Genomic DNA, 10,107 nt, shown 5'->3' with positions numbered 1-10,107 from the left:
TGCGCGAGTCGCCGAGCGGCTCAGCCTGTACATAAGCGCGCGTTTGTCCACCGCGTCCCCGAGCGCCTCCGGAGCCGGCTCTGCTCAGGCACCAAGGACGCTCGCGGAACCAGCCCGCCTGCCCTGCCCAGCCGCCCAGACCGAAGCGGTCCCGAGGTCAGTCCCGCGGCCGCCGCTCCGCGGGGTCTGCGCCCGCAGGGCGGGGGCGCGGGCCGGGGGTCCCCGCGAGCAGGGCGGGGGCGCCCCGGGAGGAGGTGCGGGAGCGGGGGCTGCCGCCTGGGGGCCCCGAGACCCCAGGGCGCGGGCGGTGGGGGCCCTGGAGAAATCCAAGTTTTCCCCTGGAGGCGATGGAGACCCTCGGATCCCTTCCACCTCGGGGAGACTCCAGGTCTAAAGATTTCACTGGTCACTGGGAGAAACGAAAACTGAAGGCGACAGAGGAGGCTGGGGTGTCCGGAGGCGGGGATGGCAGGGGTCCCCTCCAGGGCAGGCGGCGGGGAGCCCGGGTCCTGGTCCCCAGGTTTTGGGGGGCGGGAGGGCGGACCCGGGACTTCGCAGTTTGCTGGAGGAGGCGGGAGGCACAGGTTTGCTCTGCACACCAGAGAGGGCAGTCGGTATCGGGCTCAGGTAAGGAACTGGCCACACAGAAGATGGGAACATGATTCTGGGGGGATCCAGAGGGCGGTGTGATGGGTGGGGAGCCGGGGAGACCCTCTGGGTGAGTTTGGGGTTCACTAAGGGCGCAGAGCAAGGTTCACAGATGAGGAGTGCGCGTGGAAAACAGCTTTTGCGCCTCCAGTGGTTCTGTGCGCCTGCGTGGCTGCGGGTGGGGGCTGGGAGCACGTTTGGGGCGCGCGGTTTTGAGGGGCAGCCTCTGGGGGAGGGGCCGGGGGAGGCTGAGGGTGGGTCTGGGGTCCCCCAGAGGGAAAGTGTACTGGGGAGGGTGGGGGGTCACTCCAGCCTGTGGGTCTGCCTCTGTGCCTGTCTGGAGGGGGTGTGTGTGTGTGTGTGTGTGTGTGTGTGAGAGTGTGTGAGAGAGATCAGGACTGCCTGTGAGGAGGGTGCTCAGCACTGAGCGGCAGGCCTGCCCGCCTGCGTGGTGGGGTCTCTGAATTTCCCTGGGCTTGTCTGCAGGTGTGTTTGCGTCATTAGGCCCTGGTTCCCGCAGTCTGCATCTGAAAACGTGTGTTTCCACTGACTGTGTGTGTGTGAGCGTGTGCGTATCTGGCCTGCGGGTCCCGCGCTGTTTGACGCACCCTGTATTTGCAGGATTATGCGTGAGGGTCTGCGATGGGTCTCATGCCTCTTCGAAAAAGGCTTAGAGGAAGAGGTTTGACGCTAGGTTACCAGATAATGTGTGCTCAGTATGTTTTTAAGCATATTTGATCCTCATGTTTAATCATTTATAGTCTTAATTTTCATGGAGGGGAAAGCTGACAGCCCAAGAGGTTAAAAAACCCAGAATCCGGGCCTGCCAGGTTAAAATGCAGGCTGCTTTCTTAAATTCAAACTTCAGACAGATACTGAATTACATTTTAGTATAAATGTGTCACAAATATTTCCTGGGAGCCCATCTGTAAAGATAATCTAATACATTTTTAATAATTTTTTTTAAATGTAGATATGACCCACACAGTGTTTAAAGACTACTTAAACTAAAACTTGATTCGTGTATCTGAAATTCAAATCTCCATTTACTGTGTATTTATTATAACATTGCTGTTGTTAAAACGTGGCCAACTTGATCGTTGAGATCCCCAGCTAGTGACTGGCAGGCTGGAATCCCCCAGTTCTCACCCAAGACACACTGGCCACGTCCTGCCCAGGGTGATGCTGGGGCGGAGGTGAGGAGCCCACACTGAGCCTGTGCCGAGCCCCCTCCCTGTAGGCCTGGCCCCACCCCAGGGCTGTGCTGGGGGGTCTGCGGCCGGCCCCTCCCCTCACCGCCGACCTGAGGGTGAGACTGAAGCCTCGTGTACCTGGAGGGGCCGAGGACAGGAGAGGGGGGGCCTGTCTGAACCCCTTGGGCAGGCTGCCTGGGAGCCCTGGGACGGAGCTGAAAGACAGCCCTGGGACTGCTCCACGGGTGCGCTTACTGAGTGCCTGCTGTATGCCAGCCTCCAGAGGCCCTTTCTGTACTAGTTTGCTGAGCTGCACATCCAGGGTCCTGGCACTTCGTGTCATATTTCTTGTGTTTCTTAAAGGATCATAAACCCACGGACCCTGCCCTTTCCCTTGCCAGACACCATGCCACACACTCCCCAAATCACACACTGGACCTTGAAGCAACTCTATGCGGGTGGCATTGCCAACATGTCCGTTCAGCTGTTGGGGACCTGAGGACTTGGGGAGGGGATGGAGCTGTCTGAGTCCACCTGACCTCTGAGAGCCACACCCGGGCCCCCCGGCTCCACCGCCCAGGCACTAACTGCTCTGTCTCCGGTCCGTAGGGAGCACCTGTGGAGTCACCATGCTGCCTCTGAGCACCATCGAGAGCCAGGAGACCGAGCCGGTGAAGACCAAGCCGCCGAAGAAAGGAGGTGAGACCCGGAAAACTGTGGGCAGGCGGGAGTGGGGAGGTCTCCAGGGCAAAGCAATGATCCTGAAGATTGGCCCTGTCACCAAATGTCTCCACTGGCTCTTCCGGGCAGGGACACCCAGGATACAACCTCCCTGACATCACCTCCCGTCAGCGGGTCCCATCACGGCCCGCTGGGAGCTCCTGGGAGCTGAGCCCGTTTGGGCCCCTTTTTGTGGCCTGGACACCCCTGTTTTCTTACCCCAGACCCTTCCCTCCCTGACACTTCCTGTCTGTTCCCTGGGGGCCTTTGGGTTACAACTGAATGAAGGTCTCACTCACTCCTAGGTGACCTCCAACAAGTGTCCCTACCTCTCTGTACCTCAGTCCGCTCATCTCTAAAGTGGGTTGATGATAATACCCATCTCAGAGAGTTATTATGAAGAACCACATAAACGAATGCGTGTACAATACTTAAAAGCACGTTTGGAACACACTCCACACGTATTAGCTCCGTTACGGGTTTCATGATGAAGACTATTATCACCAAGTTTCTCAAGCCTCAGAGGGTCAGATGGTCTCATGACTCTTTCCTCCTCCCTCAGGCTTCTTTTCTAAGAAGCCTGATGTTCTGCCGAAGAAGTCCAAGAAAATGAAGGGAACGGTGTCCTTCAGAGTCCTGCCGTTCTGCCCGGCGGTAAGCCTGTTTGCTCCCTCCCTTTTCACCGGAGGCCCCTGGCTGAGCGATCACGCAGATTTGCCACCCTCTCTGCTCACCAGAGACCCTTGGGTGCCCAGGTGGCCCTTGCCCCTGCCTTGTCCTGGATGTGGCCCCAGCCTGTGGGGCGGGATGGTTTTCCTTGAGGGTGCTGCCCTCTTTCCTGCCTCCTCCTTGCTAATTCCAACTTCTGCTCCAATGTCACCTCCTCCATGAGGCCTCCCTTTCTCCCTTTCACCCCGTTCCTCTCCAGCCCCTTGCCTTCCTGAATTTTCTTCAGAGTAATTATTGACAGCATACCTTGTACCTATTTTTCAACCATCTCTCTCCCCTACTAGAGTAGTTTTGTGGGGTCAAGAGCCTCTTCTGTTGTTCAATGACATATCCCCTCTGCCTAGCACAGATGTAACCAGCGCCAGGCACGCAATCTCTCGGGCTGATTAAATGAGGGAATAAGTCAGGGAACGGTCCCTCCTGCGAAGGCAGCTGTGGTCTTGTCCACCTGGCTACCAGTCCTCCTTCTACAACACCCTTGTTTTTCCAGCAGGAGCTAGCACAAAAATTTCCCTAGGTCAACGGTGGGCAGACTACGGTCATTCAGCCCACAGCTTGTTTGTGTGAATAAGGGTTTCTTGGCACATCCACCCCCAACCTTAGGTAGAGTCAGGGCTGTTTTCATGTAAAATCCAGTAGCTGAGACGCAGACTGGATGATCCAGAAAGGCTATGCAATTTGCCATGACACTTTCCACGACAGTGGTGAATGACGGTGCTTCGAATAGATGCAGGCTGGCATCAGTTCAGGAGAAGGTGTGAGAATGCTTAGAAAAAGGAGGGAAACTCTTAAACTCTTGTGACTCTGATGCACGGGGTGGATACTTGCTGTTTGGGTCCAGCACATATGAGACATACATGTTTCTACGTGTGGGGCCTGTGTTTCTTCGTATCTGAGTAACAAGTTGAAGAGCCACTGCTTACCTTGCTACCTGCACAACTGAGTCTCCTCCACCTAAAGCCGCCCAAGGCCACCCTCTGTATCAGTTTCTCTAAGCGGTGAGGAGGAGGAGGCCCGGGACCCTCCCCCCAAAATAAAAGTGAAGCCAGCACGCCCGTGCTGGCGGCAGGCACGCTGTTAACCACCCGCTTGTGTTGGGGGTGGAGGTGGGGCGTCGTGAGTGATGCGGAGCCGCTCGGCGCTCTTCATTCCTGCGAGTTCGCCCGCAGGTGCCCTGGACTTCGGATCCAGCCCTGCCCGCGCCCCCAGGACAAGCGGTGAGCAAGCCGGCGCGCTCCAGCCCGGACATCGAGACCGAGCCCGAGGCCGGGGCCGCAGGTCGCTCCCGCGGCCGCAGCTCCGAAGGGTCCGGCCATCAAGGTTGGAGCAGTTCGGGGCGGGGGGCGGCGGGAGGGCGGAGGGGGATCTCCGCGGGGAGCGCGCGGTGGGGGCTCCCCGAGGGCGGCGGGAGGCCTCGGACCCTTCCGAGCCGCGCGGGGACTCCGGGCCCCAGGATTTCTGGGGCCACTGTGGGGAGCGAATCCTGGAGGGGACAGAGGAGTGGGTGCCCCGCGGAGTTGGGTGTCCGGAGGCGGGGATGGCGGGGACCCCCTCCAGGACAGGCGGAGGGGGGCCCGGGTCCTAGTTCCCAGCTTTTGGGGGCGGGAGGGGCGGACCCGGGGACTTTGCCGTTTGATGGGGGAGGCGGAGGTCCGGGGGCTGCTCCCAACCTGGGAGGCCCGCGGGGTGTCAGGGGTCAGCTAGCGAGTGCAGAATGAAACATAGGCTAACGACTTTATGGGGAGTCCAGAGGGCAGTTTGCAGGAGGCAGGAGGCCCTATGGATGTGTTTGGGGTTTCACGGAAGACGCATGAGAAGTTCGCTGATGAGAAGGGCGCGTGGAAAACAGCTTTTGCGCCTCCAGTGGTTCTGTGCGCCTGTGTGGCTGTGGGTGGGGGCTGGGAGCACGTTTGGGGCGCGAGATTTTGAGGGTCAGCCTCTGGGGGAGGGGCCCGGGCGAAGCTGAGGGTGGGCCTGGGAGTCCGCCAGAGAGAGTTCCCCGAAACTGATGCATCTTTTCTTTGCGGGATTATATGTGAGGGTCTCTGATTGCATCTTATGTTTCTTTAAAATGTTTAAAGAAGGTTTAAAGAAGGCAGAGGTGTTGATTTTGTTTCCAGATAATGTGTTCTGACTATGTGTCAATTTAACCATATTTAAGCTTCATGTTTAATAATTAATTTTACTCATTTTTTTCTGGAAGGGAGAATTGACATAACAAGAGTTAATAACCCCTGAATTAGAGCTTATCAGGTAAAACGCAGGATCAGTTTAGTTCAGCTGCTCAGTCCTGTCCGACTCTTTGCAACCCCAAGGACTGCAGCACGCCAGGCCTCCCTGTCCATCACCAACTCCTGGAGCTTGCTCAAAACTCATGTCCATCCAGTGGGTGATGCCATCCAACCATCTCATCCTCTGTCGTCCCCTTCCTTTCCTACTTTCAGTCTTTCCCAGCATCAGGGTCTTTTCTAATGAGTCAGTTCTTCTCATCAGGTGGCCAAATATTGGAGCTTCAGCTTCAGCATCAATCCTTCCAATGAATATTCAGGATTGATTTCCTTTAAGATTGATTGGTTTGATCTCCGTGCCATCCAAAATGTAGGAGGGTTACTTACATTTGAATTTCAGGCAAATAATGAATTACCTTTGGACATAAGTATGTCCCAAGTATTTCCAGGGATATATACGTAAACATAGGTTAGTATATTAAATAAATGATTTTTAGGTAGACACTTACCATGCAGTGTTTGGGACTTGTTATCGTGCAATATGACCCGTGTATATGAAATTCACATCTCAGTTTGCTGTGTATTTGTTGTGATGTAGTTGTTAAATCTGGCAAACTTGATCCTTGAGATCCCCAGTTAGTGACTAGCAGGCTGGAATTCCCCCAAGTCCACTCCCCAGACACACAGCCTAAGTCCTGCCCAGGGTGATGCTGGGGCAGAGGTGGGGTCCCCACACTGAGCCTGTGCCAAGCCCCCTTCCTGCAGGGCTGGCCCCGCCCCAGGGCTGTGCTGGGAGGTCTAGGGCCCGGCCCCTCCCCTCACCATGGTCCTGAGAGCAGGACTGATGCCTCCTGTACCTGGAGGGGCCCAGGACAGGAGGGGAGGGCCTGTTTGAACCCCTTGGGCAGGCTGCCTGGTAGCCCTGGGACGGAGCTGAAAGACAGCACTGAGACTGCTCCACGAGTGCACTTACTGAGTGCCTGCTGTATGCCAGCCTCCAGAGGCCCTTTGGATACCCAGTTAGCCGAGCTGCAGCTTCCCGGTCCCAGCACTTGGTGCCACAGTTGTTCTAGTTTTAAAGGGGGGTGAGCCCCAGGTACCACGAGCCCTGCCCTTGTCCTTGCCAGGCGCCATGACAACCGCTCTCCCCAGATCACACCCTGGGCCTTGGAGGAAACCAGCAGGAGCCGTTGCCAGCCCGTCCCCTTGGATGCTGGGGACCTGGAGACCTGGGAAGGGATGGAGCTGTCTGAGTCCACCCGAGCTCTGAGAGCCACACCCAGGCCCCCCGGCTCCACCGCCCAGGCGTTAACTGCTCTGTCTCCTGTCTCTAGGGAGGGCCTGCCGCGTCATGATGCTGCCTCTGAGCACCATCGAGGACAAGGAAGCCGAGGAGGTGCAGACCAAGCCTCCGGAGAAAGGAGGTGAGACCCACGTGGGGTGGAAAGTATAGGCAGGTAGGAATGGGAGGGTCTAGGGCAAGGTGATGAGGAGGGGTTGACTCTGGAGACTGGCTCAGTCCCACGCAGGCGTCTCCCCCTGTGGAGGGGGCCCTGAGGACACACAGGATGAAGTCACTGACATCACCTCGTGTCAGGCTGTCTGTCACTCCTCTGCTCAGAGTCTGCAGCCTGCAGCAGGGTCCTCACCTCTCTGCCTCAGTTTCCTCATCTCTAAAGCGGGACAATGATAGTGTCCGTCTCAGAGAGTCATTATGAGCAATCAGTTAAGCTAATACATGTAAAGTACATGAGCGCCTGGACATGGCAAGCACTCAGTACGTGTTAGCTTTTGTCACTGGTTTCATGATGATGAAGATACTGAGTTTCTCAAGCCCCAGCAGGCAAGATGGTCTCACACCTCTTTCCTCCCCCCCACACAGCTCTGCTTTCTGAGAACCCTGATGAGCCTAAGAAGAAGCCCAGAGGAATGAAGGGAAGACTGTCTTTCAAGGTCCTGCCGTTCTGTCCCATAGTAAGCCTGCTTGTTTCCTTTCTTTGACCTGAGATCCCCTAGGTTATGAGAGGTCAGGCACATCTACCACTTCCTCTGTGCAGCAGAGACCCTTGGGTGGCTGGGTGCCCCTTGTCCATGCCCCGCCCCCCCCCCCCCCCCCAGGATATGGCCACCATCCTCTGGGGGGTGTTGCCCTCTTTCCTGCCTTCCTTCTGTTTCCTAAATTCCAATCTCGGCTCCAATGCCACCTCCTCCACGAAGCCTCCCTTGCTCACTTTTGCACCATTTCTCTCTAACCCCCTGCCATGCTGAATTTTCATCAGATAATTATTGCTACCTAAGAACATACCTTGAATCTGTGTGTTCATCATCTGTCTCCCCTCCTAGAGAAGTTGTTCAGTGACATATCCCCTGTCTAGATCAGATGTAACCAGTGTCAGCCACTGTATACACTCGGGCTGATTAAATGAAGAAATGAATTAGGGAACGGTCCTTCCTGCGGAGGCAAGCATGGCCTTGTCTACCTGGGTACCAGTCCTCCTTCTCCTACTAACCCCCTTGACTTTTCTGGGGGGCGCTCCTGTCCCCACGCACTTTGGATGGATTTGATCCCATCCTCAGACCAGCTCCAGGTACGTCCCTAACCAATCAGAGCCTACGTCCCTGACCAATCAGAGCCGGCAGTGCCAAGATTCCCAGTGATTGGGCCTGGGCTGGGCACGTGACTCACCCTTGGCCAATGAGGCGTCTGCTCTGTCTCTGGGTCTTCTTAACAGGCAGGAGGGGAGGCTGGAGAGACCCTGGTGAGAACCAGGAGGCCCTTGGGGAGAGGTCAGGGGAGGCCCTGGGTCAGATTGCCTGCGAGAATGTCTTACCTACTAGTGCGACTAGTACTACTCTTAAAGAAGTTTTCGTATTAGGAATTAATGTGAGAATCCAAGATTTTTTAAAAAACAGTACAAAGATTATCAAAATTCACCGAGTGTTGCCACATATTCTATTTGCATGTTTTTTAAAATATATATTTAGATATAATATTGATGGTACTCAAGATTCTGCAAAGCACAGGATGCCCCCCCACACACACACTCTGCAAGGAATGACAAGACCCCAAAATGTCACTAGTGTGACACTGACATTCCCCTCTTGTTTCTTTGTTCTCTTTCCTTCCAGCCGAGTGTCTGCTTCAGCTACTACCTGGAACCGGATGACGCTGAGCCTGAGCCCGAGCCCGAGCCGGAGCCCGAGCCCGAGCCCCAGGCGGCTCCTGACGGTTCGAAATCGGACCCGAATTGCACCGTCGTTCCTATGCCTGTGCTGGAGTTCCGCGAGGTCAAGGTGTGCGAGTGCCCCCTGTGCTGCCTCAGCTTCGTCACTGCTTCCTAAACGCTGAGGGCCCTCCGCTTTCCGCTCCTGACCGCGCGCCCCCGAATCATGCATGCTGGGCTACCGTAGTGTAAAATCCCCCAATACAGCGGCTTCAATAAACCCAACTTGCTGTCTCTCTCAAGGCTGTGTGTGGTCTGTGTGTGAAACTCCCAGGACCGGGGCGGTGCAGCTCTGTGGAGTTGGGCAGCCAGGGTCCTTTGACCTCGGAGCTCTGTGCCACGTGGCTGGAGAGGGCTCACCCCGACACCCAGTCCACATTCTGGTTCGGGGCAAGTAGGGGGATGAGGAGAGAGGAAGACATGCTTCAGTCCTTCAAAGGGTGACTCCTACAAGAAGCCCAGATCACTTTTCCTCACAGCTCATTGGCCAGAGACGGTCACATGGTGACATCTAGTTGCAAGGGATGCCGGGAACTGTAGTCCTTAGCCGGGCAATCATGTGCCATCCAATAGCTTCTATCACTATAGCAAAGGAGAATGGATAATGTGTTCACCTCCGACTGGGTGTGTTATGTTAATTTATCCCCAGCACGTGTTGTGATGAACACCCAAGTGAATAAATGTATTCTTCAATTCTGTATCTCTCCTCCATTGACCAGAATCTCCTCCCTTTTTATGCAGATAATTAGAATGAGGAACTTTTCTTGGGCATTGACCATGCGGTAGGCCGCAAGCCAGTGTCTTTACACATTTTGATCCCCTTAATGCTCACGACCATGTGGCCAGTTCTGTTATTCTGTCTCTTTCTGAGATAAGAGAACAGAGGCACAGAGTGCCCGTCACTTGCTTCAGGTCACACAGATCATCCAAGCCAGGATTCAAATCCAGGGAGGCTGACTCCAGAGTCTGTGTCAACAGGACTCAGCAGCTAAACAACAACAACCATCCTTTGTATCAGACTCCTTCGGTGGCAAGCAACAAAAACCCTGACTCCGGGCCTTTGCCCTGGCTGTTTACTCCCCTGCAGTGCGCTTCTTCCAGGGCTTTTCTGTTGTTGACTCAATACGAATCTTTTCCAGTTCCTCATTCTATGCAGGTATTGGTGACTTTACGGCTTATGAGATATTTATGACAGTTCTTTGGTGCTGGCTCGTTTTAAGATTATCACCAGTTTCCAGCCCTCTGTTATATAGGAAAGTACCCACTCATTTCTGAGAAGTAAAATGATCACCCGTGAGCTTCAGCACCTCAACAATTTAGAAGACTATAGAGTGAGTTTTCTCTGTAAGATAATACATGCATTTC

At 55.2% G+C, this 10,107-nt stretch overlaps 1 protein-coding gene across 2 annotated transcripts; it reads left to right on the top strand.

Annotated features, from left to right (window-relative positions):
- On the top strand, positions 1-8,984 carry LOC109571996 (uncharacterized). Of its 2 annotated transcripts, none has more exons than XM_070771873.1 (7): positions 1-156; positions 2,451-2,540; positions 3,124-3,215; positions 4,460-4,610; positions 6,853-6,942; positions 7,401-7,492; positions 8,648-8,984. In XM_070771873.1, exons 2-7 carry the CDS (start codon positions 2,471-2,473, stop codon positions 8,858-8,860), a joined length of 708 nt encoding a protein of 235 aa, XP_070627974.1. In that variant the 5' UTR covers positions 1-156; positions 2,451-2,470; the 3' UTR covers positions 8,861-8,984. The 2 variants fall into 2 exon arrangements, with proteins under 2 accessions (XP_070627974.1, XP_070627973.1); XM_070771872.1 differs by lacking the exon at positions 1-156 and adding an exon at positions 333-627.
- The last annotated feature ends 1,123 nt before the right edge of the window (positions 8,985-10,107 follow it).

This window comes from Bos indicus, chromosome 18 (assembly GCF_029378745.1).
Source record: "Bos indicus isolate NIAB-ARS_2022 breed Sahiwal x Tharparkar chromosome 18, NIAB-ARS_B.indTharparkar_mat_pri_1.0, whole genome shotgun sequence".
In the NCBI taxonomy this organism is placed as follows: domain Eukaryota; kingdom Metazoa; phylum Chordata; class Mammalia; order Artiodactyla; family Bovidae; genus Bos; species Bos indicus.
This window is presented reverse-complemented; position numbering and strand designations above follow the sequence as displayed.

What these genes read in the sequence shown, in the direction of transcription:
- LOC109571996 (XM_070771872.1), top strand. Translation starts at nt 348, where the DNA reads ATGGAGACCCTCGGATCCCTTCCACCTCGGGGAGACTCCAGGTCTAAA. An exon ending in CGAAGGGTCCGGCCATCAAG is followed by an intron (nt 4,611 to 6,852) that starts GTTGGAGCAGTT and finishes TCCTGTCTCTAG; the next exon opens with GGAGGGCCTGCCGCGTCATG. An exon ending in TCCTGCCGTTCTGTCCCATA is followed by an intron (nt 7,493 to 8,647) that starts GTAAGCCTGCTT and finishes CTTTCCTTCCAG; the next exon opens with CCGAGTGTCTGCTTCAGCTA.